Source organism: Rhinolophus hipposideros (assembly GCF_964194185.1).
Source record: "Rhinolophus hipposideros genome assembly, chromosome: 20".
NCBI lineage: Eukaryota > Metazoa > Chordata > Mammalia > Chiroptera > Rhinolophidae > Rhinolophus > Rhinolophus hipposideros.
In genome coordinates this window covers 3,181,968-3,199,612 of record NC_138066.1, presented here as the reverse complement: position 1 = coordinate 3,199,612, position 17,645 = coordinate 3,181,968, and the positions used below count along the sequence as shown (strand labels likewise).

The 17,645-nt window shown below is 33.9% G+C and overlaps 1 protein-coding gene across 21 annotated transcripts in view; it reads left to right on the top strand.

The window, feature by feature from the left end:
- NCOR1 (nuclear receptor corepressor 1) overlaps positions 1 to 17,645 on the top strand; it is a gene marked incomplete at its 3' end in the record, with an annotated part of 150,091 nt that overhangs the window by 6,048 nt on the left and 126,398 nt on the right. For 20 of the 21 annotated variants that reach the window (XM_081027569.1, XM_081027582.1, XM_081027588.1 and 17 more), the window contains exons 2-3: positions 8,710 to 8,887; positions 15,731 to 15,861. In XM_081027569.1, the coding sequence (XP_080883695.1) occupies positions 8,780 to 8,887; positions 15,731 to 15,861 (239 nt within the window). In that variant the 5' untranslated portion in view covers positions 8,710 to 8,779. Of the gene's footprint in view, positions 1 to 6,865; positions 6,940 to 8,709; positions 8,888 to 15,730; positions 15,862 to 17,645 lie in introns of all 21 variants that reach the window. The other variant, XM_081027579.1, reaches the window with a different exon arrangement.

Genomic DNA, 17,645 nt, shown 5'->3' with positions numbered 1-17,645 from the left:
ATGCCAGTTAAGGCTAATCTGATTTTGCAGATGTTTTATTGACACTTGTGTTGAGTGATAGTACCTGACTTTATTTTATTTTGGAGATATTCAAGTTAAGCTTTCCTGAAATCACATCACAAACCTAAGTAAGATATGAAGGATTACTGACAAAAGGAAAACATGGACAAATCATTTGACTCATATTTGAGTGACGTTGAATGAAAGTTGTTGAACTCAGGATTCACTATTGCTGAATATTGAAACAACAACAACCCACAAACACCACCATACTACATGGGTTTCTCATCATGTAGGCCACTGTTGGGAAAAAATTTGGATGGTCTTTGCTAGTATCTTTTCTTTTGCCTCTCAATTCCATTTATAGCTTTTACTTACTTTGGGTATCTGAATTAGGAGGAGAGCTCGGATCATGAAAGCATTTCTTACTGGTGCAGATCAGAATTACTTGGAAAACATTTATAAAATACTTGTGAACATCATGCAGTGAAATATTCTACAGCAATGGAAAGAGAATGCAAGGTTTTTGTGGACTCGAGAATGACTGTCAAGATACATTGTAAAGTAATAAAAGCAAGCTATAAAACAATATATATCTACTATGCTACCATTTGCGTAGCGGACAGAGAGAGGTTTCTAAAGGATACTCTAGAAATTAATAACTTTGGTTGTCTTCTGGGAGTACAACTAGGTAATGGTAGTGTGAGAAAATTTTTCTCTTTGTATTCTGTGGTACTTTTAAAACTTCTTAAATCATATTTATAATGTCTGTTTCCAAAACCAAAACGAATCAAACACCACCACCATCCAAAACTTCCTGTGCTGGTTTTTCCCGTTCCACCTGGAGCAAGTGCAGGTGTGGAGGAGGAGATGCTGCCCAGGTACTTTAAATGTGTGGTCCCATTGAACATCTCAGCTCCTCAGAGTAGTTCACTACTTAATGAGAAAGCTGCAAAGTTATTGCAGAAAACACTAGCTTCTTCCATTTTTGCACTCACAACTTTGTGATATTGGAGACATTATTGAATTCCTCTGTGCTTCAGTTCCTGATCTATAAAGTCAGTGTTAGCTGGGTAATCTTAAAACCTCCCAGTTCTTAGATTTTCTGACTTCTATGCCTTGTGCTTTGGGCGGGAGCAGGCAGGAAAGAGTCTGGGAAGGCTGCTGGTTCTGTCTTCTAGTTCTTCCCCTGGCCATGGTCTCCTACAACAGAAAAAGTGAAATGAGTACTAAGGACGATATGTTTATTTAAAATATTCATATGTTACATAGTACCACATAAAATTTAAAAAGTTCTTTCTGTAAGTTTTAAGGTTAGATTGAATGACAGTTCTCTGGGAAATTTTTATTTTCTTAACCTAGCTTGGTAAAGAATTTGTTGGTTAAAGGTGGTTACTAGACTTATTGGGGGGATCACTTTGTAAATTATATAAGTGTCTAACCACTATGCTGTACACCTGAAATTAATATAATATTGAATGTCAACTGTAATTGAAAAAAAATTGTTGACTAAAATGGGGAAATTGGATCAAGTTGGCACACAGAATTTTTTTGTTTTCAATTTCCTCCTAAATCCCTTAAAATGATGGAAACAAAACAAAAACTTTATTAAATGACATAAAATCTGAAATGAATGGGGATTTTAAATATATTTTTATATGTAATTTTAATTTTAATTATATATAAATAATTCCTGTCATGAGTATATGTACAAACGTTTGTGTGTATATGTGTGTGTATATATATATATGAAACATCTTTCTCATTGAAATTTTACATATTTTGATATATAATTAAGATTGGAATTACATATATTCTACACATTTTTCCATCATATATAATATTCTCTATCACATATACGTAAAATATTCCAATCTTAATTATACACATATTTTATTTCCCATCCTAAAATATAAACATATAATCATGTTTTAGGATGAGGATGCTCAATAGTGTAAAGTTATCTGTTGTCCCTTTAGTCAATCTATGAATTCAATATTTATATGTTTTCATTAGAGTTTTTTTAATGGGGCCTGACAAGCTGACTCTGATATTCATGTGAAAGAGGAAAAGTTCTAGAATAGCTTTGAAGGCTTTGAACGTAGCAGCAACAACTAAGCACATGGAAAGGAAATTTGTCCTATCAGATATAATATAAAAGCCTCAGAATATTATAGTAACTTAAAAAGTGTGGCATTGGCATAGGAAAAGACAATCAACTCAGTGAGTCTAGAGTCATGGAATATGAAAATATACTTTATAATATAGATGACTTTTCTTTATGAACTTTTTCAGGCACATAAAAACATGCAGAGCGTAGTAAAACAAATGTCCACATACCACTGTGTTTAAGAAAATATTTTATAAATGTTTCAGTTTTTGTTTTGAGAAATATTAAAGATTGTACCCCTTTCCTAGATCATTTTCCTTCCATAGTTGTAACTATTATCCTAAAGTAGGTATGTATCTTAATAAGTTTATACTTTTATTATGTGTACATATAAAAACATGTAGTATTGTTTTCTGTGCTTATAACATGTTAGCATCATTATGTAAATTGTTTTTACTCAGGTATATTTTTTAAGGTTTATGTTTTGAAACATGTAACTAGTTTATTCATTGTAACTGCTGTATATTTTGTGGTATGAATATACTACATTATGGAATTTATGTTATCTTCAAATTTGCAAGTTGCATTGCTGCAATAAATACCCTTTTGTATGTAAATATGTGAGTTTCTGTAAGGTATAAACTGAAATTGCTTGGTTGTAACAAGGGTGGCACTTCAGAATAATGTGGAATGGCAGACATGTTCAGTAAGCGTTTTGTTGGGATAATTAACTGTCAATTAAAGAAATACAGCTAGATCCCTACCATACCATTTTTTTAGAAAAGAAGTTTAGGCGATTAATGAGCTAAATGTTAAAAAAAAATAAAACTTTAAGAAGTGTAGGAGGAGAATGTAGAAGAATGTTTTTAAGATTTGTGGTAGAGAAGGTCTTTAGATAGATGAAACAAGTTATAAATTTTGCAAGAAGATACAGTAAGCTCTCACTTAACATCATTGATAGGTTCTGCAACTTTAAGTGAAACCGTGTAAAACAAAACCAATTTTACCATAGGCCAATTGATATAAACAAGATTTAAATTTCTATTGCATCTCATCAACGTTATAATAAAACAATACAGAATGAAACAATGATATTGGAGGACTTGCTGTGCTTGCAATATAAAGGTAGAAAAGGGATTAATATTCAGAATACAGAGAGGTAGTTAAATTTCCAAACGTACTAGCAAAACACTCTGCTACCTCCCCGCCCCCACTGCTCTCAGTCCGTGTCTCCTACCACCGCTCTCTCTCTTTCCTTAGATCCCTTTGCTTTGCCTCTTCTGAGAAATCATGAAATGCTCTTGTCTTTTTCAGGCTAGCTGGCTCTTCCTTCTTCTCTTTCAAGCTGTGGCTCAAAAGTCATCTTAGAGTACAATTTATTACCCAGACTGGGACAGTGTTGAGAAAGAAACGGAGCATAATTAATAATCGCAGTGGGACAATAGCTGTAAATTGGGTCTGTTTCAGGAACTCAGGGCAGATGGTCATCTAGCTGAGTTTGGCTTTCTATGATCGCCCCATCACAAGTGTCTCCCTTCACCCTCTTCTCCCATTTTGTTTTACTTATAGCACTTTATGATATTTCATGATTATTTTCTATGTTATCTCACAATAAGATGGCATATGTTAGTCACCATTCTATGCCAATGTTTAGAACAGTGTCGGTACATAGTGATGTACTGCTCAATGAATGTTTGTTGACTATATGACATTTCTGTCTTTGGTCTTAAAATCTCATGAAGATATGACAGACACATGAAAAATTGAATTCTAATGGTATACACAAGTCATATTTTTATAAAAAAAAGTTCTGATTTATGTAGACTTTTTGTGGCATACTCTAAAATTTCCCGATAGCTAAACATTTTATGAAACAATTTTCTAAGTTCACATATTGGATATTTAGGATAATTCCTTGTGAAACATTCTCAGGCATTCGTCCATGGATATCTCTCTATTGAATCATCAAATGAATTACTTCAAGTGGAATTGCTGTGGTAGGGGATGTGCATATTTTCAAGGTTCAGGGTGTATATTGCCATTCTTCTTTAGAAAGCAGTTTGTACTCATATTTTGCATACCTGTAGTATGCATTATAAAATAATGCCTTTTTCATCAAATCCTCACCAACAATAGGCATTATTTTTTAATATTTTGCCAATTTGGGGAGTGATTTTGTTTTACTTCTCTGTGGTTATTTATGAAGTTGACTTTATTAACTTTATTTCTTTTTTTTTAATAGATTTTATTGGGAGGTGAACAGGACTTTATTGGGGAACAGTGTGTACTTCCAGGCCTTTTTACCAAGTCAAGTTGTTGTCCTTTCAGTCTTAGTTGTAGAGGGCGCAGCTCAGCTCCAGGTCCAGTTGCCGTTTTCTAGTTGCAGGGGGCGCAGCCCACCATCCCTTGCGGGAGTCGAACTGGCAACCTTGTGGTTGAGAGGATGCGCTCCAACCAACTGAGCCATCCGGGAGCTCAGCTCAAGGTGCCGTGTTCAATCTTAGTTGCAGGGGACGCTGCCCACCATCCCTTGCAGGACTCGAGGAGTTGAACCGGCAACCTTGTGGTTGAGAGCCCACTGGCCCATGTGGGAATGGAACCAGCAGCCTTCGGAGTTAGGAGCACGGAGCTCTAACCGCTGGAGCCACCAGGCCGGCCCAGCACTATCATTTTTAAATACTGTAGTTGCTTTGTATAGTTTTGTTTGTTTTGGCTTGATGATTTTTGAAAAACAGCTTTATTGAGATAATCTGTGTACCATACAATCCATCCATTGAAAGTATACAAAACAATGGTTTTTCGAATATTCAGAGATATGTACAAACATTACTACAGTTAATTTCAGAATATTTTCACCATCTCAGAAAGAAAACTCAATACAAAGAAATATTATTTAGCCTTAAAAAGGATGGTAATTTGGATACATGCTACCATAGGGGTAAACCTTGAAGACATTATGCTAAGTGAAATAATTCAGTCACAAAAGGACAAATAGTGTCTGATTCTACTTATATGAGGAATAGTTGAATTCATAGAGACAGAGTAGAGTGGTGGTTGCCAGGGGTTGGGGGCAGGGGGAATGGGGAGTTAGTGTTTAATGGGTAGAGAGTTTCAGTTGGGGAGGATGAAAAAGTTCTAGAGATGGATGGTGGGGATAGTTGCACAACAATGTGAATGTACATAATGGTACAGAAATGTACACTTAAAAAGGGCCAAAATGGTAAATTTTATGTTATGTGTATTTTACCATAATAAAAACCCAAAGAAACCCTATACACTTTAGTTCTCACCTGCTGTTCCTCCATCCCTACCCCACCACCCTTAAGTAGCCATTAATGTACTTTATATCACTAGAGATTTGCTTATTCTGGACTTTCATATGAAAGGAAACATACAAAATGTGGACTTTTATGACTGGCTTCTTTTACTTAGCATAATGTTTTCAGGGTTCATACAAATTATAACGTGTAGCAGTACTTCATTTTTTATGGCAGAATAATATTCCCTTGTATGGGTATACCTGATTTTATCTATCAGTTGATGGAAATGACATTTGGGTTGTTTCCAAGGTTTATGTAGTTATTTTTGGGCTTAACTTGGGATCTTACAATTCTAAGAAATAAAAACCTACTCCACTTACATTAATAAAAGGAGGACTTACTGTAAGATTCTGTAGGCAATTTAGTAGGCATCTGAGGACAAGGAAAGAAGTACAGCAGTTTGTTGTGGGGATCGACCCTGGAGCGCAGAGTCAGGAGCCAAGGCCGCTGCTACTGTCTTGGGCCTGTAAGTTCTCTTGGCTGCACTTCTCTCTGCATGTCCACTCTAGTCTGTGTCTATCTTGGCATTCTCTGCTTCCTCTGTAACTTCTCTGGCACATGCTTTGGCTCATCTTGACTCCTATTACGGCCACTTTGCAACTGAGGTCCCTGTAGCCGATGTTCTCAATTCCAACTTCCTGAAGAGGGATCTGATTGGTAGTATATCCTGATCCAGGAGGGTAGTTCATTGATACAAAAATGGTGTCAAAGCCACACTTTAGGAGCAGATTCTATACGATTGTGGGCATGGACCTGGGTGTGACTGGCCTCTGTAGGCCTCTAATGCTAGTCAATCTAAAGATGACCTAATTTTCTAGGCCAGTGACCTTCAAATTTTTTGGTCTCAAGACTCATTTACACTTAAAAATTTAGGACTCCAAAAGCTTTTGGTTGTGTGGGTTGTCTATGTTGATATTTACAATATTAGATATTAAAATGGAAGAAATCTTAAAGATATTTATTCATTACAAATAGTATAAACCTACTTAATATAAATAACATTTTTATGATAAGTAACTGTTTTCCAAAATAAAACAAAATTTGTTGAGTGGCATTGTTTTATTGCCACTCAACAATTTTATTGCCACATTGTTTAAAGTTTATGAAAACATTTTTGCAAACCTCTTTAATATAAAGCTTAAAGGAAAATAGCTTGATTCTCCTATCTGCTTCTGTATTCAGTCTTGCAATATATTATACATATATATTTGTGGAGAAGCGGTTTAATTTTAACCTCAACTACACAATAATTTCTGTTCGGAACATAATCTTTCCAGGATTTAGAAACCTTTCTGGATAGGCTGTTTTTAACGACACTACGTCTTCAACATTGGAATCAAAAGAATTGTAAAATAGAAGTAAAGACTCAAATCTCAAAGAGTTGACTTCGGAGGATATCTAATTTATGAAGTAATTTCTTTTGGTTAATCTTTAGAAATGTTGAGACCTTGGATTATTCAGGGAAGCAATATGAAAACCGGTGGAAATAGCACGTTGAGAATATAAGTGGTATGCTAAATAGATTGTTCAATGACTATCATCCTCTCTCCACGCATGTCATTTCATCTTACTTTCAATTAAGATTTAAATAAGGAAACTTTTTGCTATATCAAAAATATGATTTATCTATTTTAAAGATACCACTATTTTCATTAAAGTTGATCATTCTTATTAGTGCTTTTATAATAAAATAATTTATCCGGAATCATGTAAATAGCAGCTAGCTGAGTTGTTTTGCCATCTTGATGGGAAATCCACAATATGTTGTTTTGATTGAAGTTTATGAAGAAAAGCTAACTTCACACAGATACGTATTTGGAAAAGGGAGGGGTATTTTAATAGCCTCTTTAGGTTAATTGCGGATATTCTTTGGTACCACATCTAAACCAAAGAAATGGTAATTTTTTAAAAGTTAGTTGCTGTGTAGAATCTGAAACCATATCAACGAAACTTTCACATTCTATCACAGTAAACATTTGTTTGTCTTGTACTTTATTTGATTGTAAAAATGTTTTGCATTTTAGATAAATGTTCATGCATAATTTTGTAACATTGGTCATTTGGAAAATATTGATTCATTAAGTTATGCAGTTATTTCAAATGTTGGCACATTTTATTATATAATATCAAAAGCTCACACTTAATATCCAGTGTGAGTAAAACTTATCAGTCTTGCCGGAAAAGTCTTTAAGTGTGGGAAACTGGCAAGCTCACGGTGGCAGATACACGTTTTTCCAAAATCCTAATTTTCACAAATACTGCAGTTGTCTTCCTTGAAGCAATAGTCTCACTTTGTTCTTCCTTGAAAGCTTTCTTTCCATAAGTGCCTTCTTAGGCTATCATTTTGGGCAGAATCATTTAACAAACAAAATATTTCCTCTGCACAAATGCTTACCTTATAAATACTCGTGAATCCTTTTAACAATTGACTTTTTCATAACCCCAAAATTTACAATTATACTATTTCCCCGAAAATAAGACCTAGCCGGACAATCAGCTCTAATGAGTCTTTTGGAGCAAAAATTAATGTAAGACCCGGTCTTATTTTACTATAAGACCCGGTCTTATATTATAGTAAAATAAGACCGGGTCTTACATTAATTTTATTTACTATAATCTTATTTATAGTAAAATAAGACCGGGTCTTATATATTATAATATTATGTTATATATTATAATAAATCTTGTAATAAATATTATAAGACCCGGTCCTATATAAGATATATATTATAATATAAGGTATAATAAGATATTATAAAATAAGATATAGTAATAAGATATAATATGTATCTTATATTAATTATAATATATATCTTATATATATAATGTTATATATATAATATAATATAAGACCGGGTCTTATATTAATTTTTGCTCCAAAAGACACATTAGAGCTGATTGTCTGGCTAGGTCTTATTTTTGGGGAAACACGGTAGATTTTTGTTTTTGGAACATATATTTGTTTCTTAGACTTTTATCAAAAGAGATACATTTACTGAGCAATTGCTATATGCCAGATTCCACGCTAAGATTTTATATACATGTTTTTACTTTGTATAGCTACTTATATTATTTATGATCTATTAAAGAACTTGATTTTAAATGTAAAGAAAAAGATCCGTTAATGGTTTTCAAACATCAGTAACTTCTGATAAGTAAATACATGAAAGAAAGCTTTTACTGGTAATTGTTTTATTTTTGTAGCTGTAGTTATAATTTATTAGAAGTACACCTGCTGCTTTATTTCTTATCAATTCTATTTTTTCCATTTCTGTTTAGGTGGTTTCCTAGAAACATGATTGTTTGTTGGACTTGATCTCACAGCCTGGTGAGGACTTCTTTACTGATAATGTCCAATTCAGGTTATCCTCCCAACCAAGGAGCATTCAGCACAGAGCAAAGTCGTTATCCTTCCCACTCTGTTCAGTACACCTTTCCCAGCTCCCGGCACCAGCAGGTAAGGAACAAATACTATGCAAATTGCATATGTAGTTTGTGCTTTTCTTTACTTTTCCTATTTAATACATTTATTAGTCAGAAGCAATATGTATGTATAAATTTTGTTTTTTTTTTTTAATGGCAAGAACCATTCTCAAAGATGGGGGATTAATTATCTTTGTCTTCTAGACTTTGGCTTTATGACAGATTTCAGGGCATGACCATGTCTCTGCTTTTGATTTGTAGGATTTGTGGATAGAAAAAAATATCAGTTACCTAGAGTTTCTAGGTTAAGAACTATGTTTATGCTCCAAGTTTTGGTTGAGGGTTAAGCTGTTCAGATGACTTGGTCTCTTTTGAGTGATGGCCAGGATAGGGACTCTACCTTCTTGAGCGAGTTGATGATAAGAAGGTGAAAGAGTTTGTATGATTGATTTACCTTGTAAAAAAATAAAAGATGAGGTAAAATTACCATTTCAGAATGGCCCAGGTGAAAGGGTTTAAGAGGTTTGAAGAGAAAATGGAAGGGGAAGGATGAAATGGTTATTCAGAGAAAAAGGAAACAAATTTACCAGCAAAATATAGTTGAGGACTACTGGTTGCTACTGAGGACTCCTTTGAAGTGTCATGATCACAGAGTGAGAAAGGACATCTTTACCTTGTTTCTGTTTAGGAAAGCATTCAGTTTTTCACCATTAAGTATAATATTAATTGCACGTTTTTGTAGGTGCCCTTTTTCTGTTGAAGAAGTTGCTTTTATTGCTAGATTGAGAATTTTTATCATGATTGGGTGTTGAATTTTGGTTGCATGTCCTGCCTCCCCAGTGCTATTCATCTGATACTAATTACCTAGATTATTGTTGCTTCTTTCTTTAAATCAACGTTGAGGTTTAGTTTACATACAATAACATTTAAATATATGTAGACATTTTAGCAGATTCATTCACCCATAAAACCACCACCAAAACTGAAGGTATGGAACATTTCTTTCACTCCAGAAAGTTCCGTTTTCCCCATCCAGGTCAGTCTTCCTTCCCCTTTGAGTTTCATATGAACTCTTTTATCTATGGCTTTTTTTGCTTCCCATAATATTTTTGAGATTTATTTATGTTTTGACGCATCTCAATAGTTCTTTTTATGGTTGGGTATGGATATATGACAATTTGTTATCTAGTCACTTAGTACAGTTTTTGGTTATTACAAATAAAATTATTTAGGAAAAATGTGTGTATTTGTTGTATTTAGATTATATAAAGAAGTATTACCTTATTTTCTTAAATAAGGGGTTTTTTAATTTGGGGTTTTAAATTTTTATTTAAATTTGGGGTTTTTAATTTTTATTTAAATTTTTATTTAAAGTCCGGTTTATTAAGTTTGTCTTTTATATTTCTTGCTTTTTGTGTCATATTTAAGAAGCTTTTACCAAATTCAAGGTCACTAAGATTTTCTCCTAAATTTTATAATTTTAGGTTCTACATTTAAATATATGAGGTATTTTGAATTAAAATTTTGTTTGTGGTGAGAGGTAAGGGTTGTTTTGCACATGAGTATTCAGTTGTTCTGGAAACAATTTGTTGAAAAGATTATTCTTTTCCCAATGAATTGCTTTGGTACTTCTATTGAAAATCATTTGACCACATATGTGCAAATCTATTTCTGTTCTGTCTATTCTGTTCTATTGATATATTTTGTCTATTTTTACCTCACAACTTTGTGATTTTTCTATGTAAACACATTTAATCTTTTCATAAAGTACTTCACATTATCTTGATTATTATGGCTTTACAATAAGTTGAAATTAAGTAGTGTGATTCCTTCCTCAATTGTTTTGAATATTCTAGATCCTTAGTATTTCTATATACATTTCAGAATCAGCTTATCAATTTCTACAAAAATGCTTGCTGGGATTTTGATTGGGATTGTATTAAACCTAGAGATTAATGTGGGAGAGAACTGACTTCTTAACAACTTTGAATCTTCTGGTCCATGAACATGGTATAATCTCTCCATTTATTTAGATCTTCATTAATTATTCTGAGTAATGTTTTGTAGTTTTCAGTGTACAGGTCATATACCTCTTTTGTCACATGTATTTCTAAATATTTCATGGTTTTGATGCTATTGTAAATGGTATTGCTTTTTGAATTTCAGTTGTTCATTACTACTATGTATATTGATCTTATATCCTGCAACTTTACCTGTTACTTCTAGTTGATTTTTTGTAGATTCCACAGGATTTTCTACTTGGATGATCCTGTAATCTCAAAATAAAGACAGTTTTGCTTCTACCTTTCCAAACAGGGTGCCTTTTCTCTTATTTGCACTGCCTAGAATCTCTAGTACAGTGTTGAACAGAAAGGGTGAGTGGGCATGCTTGCCTTGTTTCTGATTTTAAGCGGGGAACATTGTCTTTCACCATTAAGATTGTTAGCTTGGGAAGTATTTCCTCCTCTATATCTTCTTAAAGAGATTGTTTTGGATTGATATATTTTCTTCCTTAGATGTTTGATAGAATTTATAAATGAAGTTATCTGGGTGTAGAATTTTCTTTGGGATGTGTTTAAATTAGGAACTCAGTTTCTTTAATAGTTAGAATTCAGATGATTTTTTTCTTGATTTTCAGCAATTTGATTCAAAAATTTCAGTTTTCAGCAATTTGATTATGATGTGCCTTTTTTGTGCATTTTAAAAAATGTATGTTATTGTCTTTGGCACTCACTGCTTTTGTGGATTTATAATTTTCATGAATTTGGGCAAATTTCTGCCATTTCTCTGCCATTTCAGTTTGGGTAAGTTTTGTTGTTCAAGATTTTAAATTTATTGTAATAAGTTGTCATACTATTCCCTTATTGTTTCAATGTCTTTGAGACCTGTTGTGATATTATTCCCCATGTTAAGTGTTCGCCCTAACCTGTTTTTCTTTATTAGTCTAGCTAGAGGTTTACCAATTTAATAGATTATTTTCTTTGAAGAACTAGCTTTGGTTTTATCCATTTTCAGTATTTTTTTTCTACATACTGATTTCTACTTGGAATTATTTTCTTCCTTCAATAATTGCCCACATATATACCATGTCTGAACCTTTCACTCCTTTGTATATACTCTGTTTTACTTTTGGTATCATTTTCTTTTTGCCTGAAGAATGTGATTTCACTTAGTTTAGGTGTTTTGGTAATGAACTTTCTCAGCTTTTAATTATCTGAAAAGTTTATTTCAACTTTATTTTTGAAGAATATTTTCATTGGATACAGAATTCTACGTTGACTATTTTCTTTCAGCACTTTAGAAGATGTCATTTGTTGTCTGCTGGCTTATATGGTTTCTGACTAGAAGTCATTGGTCATTGCTATTTTTATTTATATATGTGTCTTTTTTCTCCTTTGGTTATTTGTTATGATTTTTCTCATTATCAGTAGTTTTCAGCAATTTGATTATGATGTGCCTTTTTTGTGCATTTAAAAAAAATGTGTATGTTATTGCCTTTGGCACTCACTGCTTTTGTGGATTTATAATTTTCACGAATTTGGGCAAATTTCTGCCATTTCTTCAGATATATTTTTCTGACTCCTTTCCTCCTAGTTTCCTTCTGAGATACCAATTACTTATATTTCATATTATCCTACAGGTCACTGGACCTCTGTTCATTTCATTTTTTCTGTTTTTTATCCATTTGCTTCATTTTGCTATGGCTTCATGTTCAGTGACCTTTTCTTCTGCAGTTTCCAATTTGTTGTTAATTTCATACAATGAAATTATTGTAGACATTAGATTTTTCATTTTTCATTGGAATATGAACACTGATTTCACATTTTTTAGTGTTGGCTTTTGTTGTATTCCTTTAAGGAAAATTGGATTCCTTGTGGTAGGCAATTAACTTACGTTTGAGATTTATTTTTAAAGGCTCTTAGGGCCAGTCTAGAATAGGCTTTATTCTAGCTCTTATTTATCCTCCACTTCTAACCTTGTTCTTTTTATTTTTTTTTTTTGGGTGGGGGGGATATCTACTGAATGTTTGGTCTATTCAGTGAGGTTTTTTCCCCTCTGGCTGGAGGCAGTCTGAAGGAGTTCTGGCCCTGTGGGAGCTCTACAGTTGTTTTATAGTTCCTCCTAATTGTTCTTTCCTCAGTTGTTCTTAGCCCAGCCTTTAATGACTGGAGTGTGCTTTTCCTATGCATTTACAGATTGGAATTCTGGCAAAGACTTCAAGGAACTTAGATTCATATTTCAGGAAGCCTTTCTCTGTAACTCTCTGGAAGCCTCTAAAAATTCTGTTCATCTCACTTTCCCAAACTAGTAATGTAGCTTCTCTAGTGGGGCACTATTTTGGTTCTCTTCCCAGGGATGCAATTTGGAAATCACATCAGGACAGAAAGCTTGGGGTATTGTAGGACTCACCCCATTTGTGTCATTTTTCTCGGAGATCAAGTCCTATACAGCCTATTTTTCAAAGTTTGAAAATAGTTCCTACATTTTGTCCAATTTTTTAGCTGTTCATTATGGGAGTGCAATTCTGGACAGTGTTACCTGCTCGTAGCTGGAAGCTGAAGTGCACTGTTGTTTCTTTTATTTCTCTCCTTACACTTTCTTTATTTGTCTTGCTGGCTACATCATTTATCTGTTTCTTTGCAAGTAAATTCTTTATTTTATGAGGTTCGATGCCCCTCTTAATAAAATGTTTTTGTCTTCTTGGTCTTATTTTTTCTTGGTTATGTTTTCAACTTTATGTCTTTTTTTCTTAGACTATGTATGAATTATGTTTTACTGTTATCTGCTTGTAGTGAAGGGCTCTGGACATCTTATCCACCCCATATTTCAGTCTGGACAGCTCAATTTTATCTTTTTATGATTTTAAAAACATTTTTGTTGACATAATTTATATAACATAAAATTCATTGTTTTAAAGTGTATTATTTAGTGGGTTTTATTATCTTCACTATATTGAGCAACCATTACTATCTAATTCCAGAATTTTTCCATCACCCAAAATGAGACCCCATACTTAATCCCAATTCCTCTCTTCCCTCCGTCCCCTGGCAACCACTAATCTGTTTCTGTCTATTGATTCGCCTCTTGTAGACATTTCATATGACTAGAATCATACAATATGTGGCCTTTTATGTCTTTTTTTAAAGCTTAGCATTATGTTTTCTAGATTCATCTATGTTGTAGCATGTGTTCATTCCTTTTTATGGCTGAATGATTTTCCATTGTATAGATACAGATTCCCCCCCTGTTATTCAACAGTAGATCGTTCTGATGAAATCTTTAGTAAGCTGAAATGGCGTAATGTGAAGACGCAGTTACCATTAATTTATATGGAAATACTTTTGAGTATTCCCACACCCAAAAAATAATTACCAAATCACACCAAATAATGCATGAAACCTAAAGTAGCACTAACATATAGTAAAAGCAGGGATAATGTAATAAATACACAGCCTGTATAAAGTAGAAATAATGCATGTACAGTGTTGTTTCACCTATTAAAAAGACTGATTTCTTCTTAAGTATAAGATAACTTAATGGAACACCACACTTTGTACACCCATCAATCCACTGAAGCAGTAGACTTTCCATTTGATTCATTCCTGGAGGCTAAGAGACCACTTTGCTACTAGCAGAACCAGTAGTAACTTTGGCAGCTTTCAGGATTCTCTCTCTGTATGTAACTAGTACAAACGGTGGGCACAGCCAAGTTCAGCGCATGTCTTTATTTCCATTCTCCACCATCAAAATGCCGTAACACTCTTATGAGCTCTCTTAGACTTTTCTGGTACCTTAGGACACATCTTGCTAACAGATGCACAAAGTCAATTCAGAAAAGCACAGATGCTCACACACGCAGTTCAAAGCTATCGTGCTTGATGTTGAGATGCTGAGTTTAGTTCCTGGGGAGGAGCTTGGCGGGGCCACTCTTGCTACTCCTGGTGTGCTGCTTCTACAATGGCTTACTTCAAAACAAACACCGAATGCTATTTTCACTTTTTGTCTTTTTTCATAAAAAAAAGATTTCTTCGGATTTCTTTTTGGTTAGTAAAAACAGGTCTTCTATAAAAGTAAAGTGGCGTAACTCGAACTCTCGAAAAATGGGGAATACTTGTATACCACATTTTGTTTGTTTATGCATGAGTTGATGGACATTTGGATTCTTTCTCTTTTTTGGCCATTGTGAATAATGCTGCTTTGAAAATTTGTGTGCAAAATCTTTTTGTGTGTAGACATAATGCTTTTAAATACCTTGTTATATACCTAAGAGTGGAATTTCTGGGTTATTAGGTAATTCTGTGTTTAACTGTTTGTGATTGTTAGCATTAATAGATTTCTTTTAAAAAGAAGCTTTTGCATTTTCAACAGAAAGTCACAAAAGAAAAGTAGGAAAACAAACATAAAACACTCACCTAGAATGATGGAAAAACTATTACTCTTAACGGGCAGGTTGATTCTCTGGACTTCTGTTTCTTAATTTGTAAATATACATGGATTTACCTAGATGGCTTATGTGACCCTTCCATCTTACTGATTTTGAATTTAAGATTGGAATGCTTTTTAGGATCTCATTGAATATGTGAGTTTGAGATCTCACTGTGTGAATAATATAGAAATTATTATAATGTGTTATTGGGAGAATGAATTAAAATTGAACACAAAATTTCATTTGAATTCTTTTGAATGATATATAGTTAAAATGTTGGTTGTTTTAGGTTTATAAAGAATTAGATCAGTAGAGGATTAAAATAACTATTGCTGTTTCTTTCCATACTCTGTGGCCCATAACTGCATTCGTGCATTTATAATTGGTTTGATTTTATGATCCTTTTCACTTTTTAGTTAATAATTAATTTTACGATTATTTTAATACTAGGAATTTGCAGTTCCTGATTATCGTTCTTCTCATCTTGAAGTCAGTCAGGCATCACAGCTCTTGCAGCAACAGCAGCAACAGCTTCGCAGACGACCTTCCTTGCTTTCAGAATTTCACCCAGGTTCTGACAGGTAATGGGGTTTCCTTATGTTTCTATCTAGGACTGAACTTTACAAGTGTGTCATTTATTATTATTTTTAATTTAATTGTTTTATTTTACAATTTTATTAACCAATCCATGACTGGTCATTTATAGTTTGTATTTTGAGCATGTTTATGTTAGTTTATCTTTTGGAGTAGTTTTAATAGCTAACAAACTTAAAACTTGTTTCCAGAGTTTAATTAATGCTATGTATTGGGAAGTTAGGTGGACCTAAGTTTGACTCCTGGTGAGCTGTGTGGCCTTGGTCACATTGCATAAACTGGTGTTCTCAATTTAGGCAGTATATTAGAACCACCTGGAAGCTTTTCATTTCAGAATAGAGCTGACCCTGGAACGACATGGATTTGAACTGTGCTGGTCCATTTATATGTGGATTTTTAAAATTTGCCACTCACAGTTCATTTAACCCCTCTCTATTCAATTGACTGCAGTTCAGTTGACCTGTACAATTCAAATCCTGGTTGTTCAAGGATCAGCTGGATGTTTGGAATCCATGTATGTGGAGGGCCGAGTTAAGTTACATCTAGATTTTCTACATGCTGGTGTTCGGCACCTCTAACCCCTGCATTTTTCCAAGCGTCAGCTGTAATTAAGTCAGTCTCTGGGATTGGACCCAGGCATTCATTTTTGTCTAAAGTTTACCAGGTCATTCTCGTTTGCAGCCAGGATTGCAAGTCACTGATTTAGACTCTTCAAATCTTAGTTTTCTCACCTATAAAAATGAGGATAATGGCATTGTTCTCAAAGGATAGTAAGTATTTGATCATATAGTATTGGCCCGTTACGTGGTAGGCACTCATTTTCTCTAGTGTCCTTACCATCTCTGCTATCTTTGACTCCATTCTTACTCTTGATGTAAAGAATTTTGAAATATAATAACTGCTTTTATTAAACTGACTTTCTGGTTCTAGCAATTTTATAAAGAACTTGATTTCCTATTTTAAAAATATGTTTACTTTTTAGGTTTTAAGGTGATAAAAGTTTTGAAACTATTTGGTTATGTTTACAATTATTTAAAAATACATTTCTTGGTGAAAGTTTTGGAGGGAATTCAGATCACTTTCCTCTTAATATTTAGCAAATAATTCAAAAGTAATTTTTAAAAAAGAGGAAAAAATACACCCTTTATAAAGAAGGGAAAGGCATAGAGCCATTGCCATAAACTTGGAAAAGTGGCATTCAAGGAAGAAATTAGAAGAATCTTGTACATTTGGCCTTCTAGTTCCTACTTCTACTCTCAAAAAAGCAGTATTGAAGGAAGAAAGAGGGTCAGTAAAGCTGTAGGATTTCCAATGAATACTCTCTAATTTGAGAAAATGTAAGTAGGGGTAGTTCAGGTTGTAGTGAATGGTTTTTTTTTTTTAAATCCCATTACGTGATCCTGCAGGAAGGGCTGTCACGGTGTGTTGTATTCCAAAGCAGTGAGCCAGAACTCTTCAGGACTGATTTACATGTCTGGCTGGTAGAGTGGGCAGAATTCTTAACAAAGGTTGTGACAGCCTCAACCAAGTTTTCTCCTACTTTGTCCCATTTCCCTGTTCCCGCAGGCTGTAGGAAAGTATATAGAAAAGTATATAGAAAGCCATACTCAGTCTTCCATCTGTAGACAAACATATGCCAGGCAAAGTGGGGATGCGCAAGGGAAACCCACGCATACTATTCCACACCAAAGAGCAAGTCTGGGTGGGGCTGCCCCATGGTGTACCTGAGCAGGAGATTAAGGATACCATGAACAGGGCGAACATATTCCTG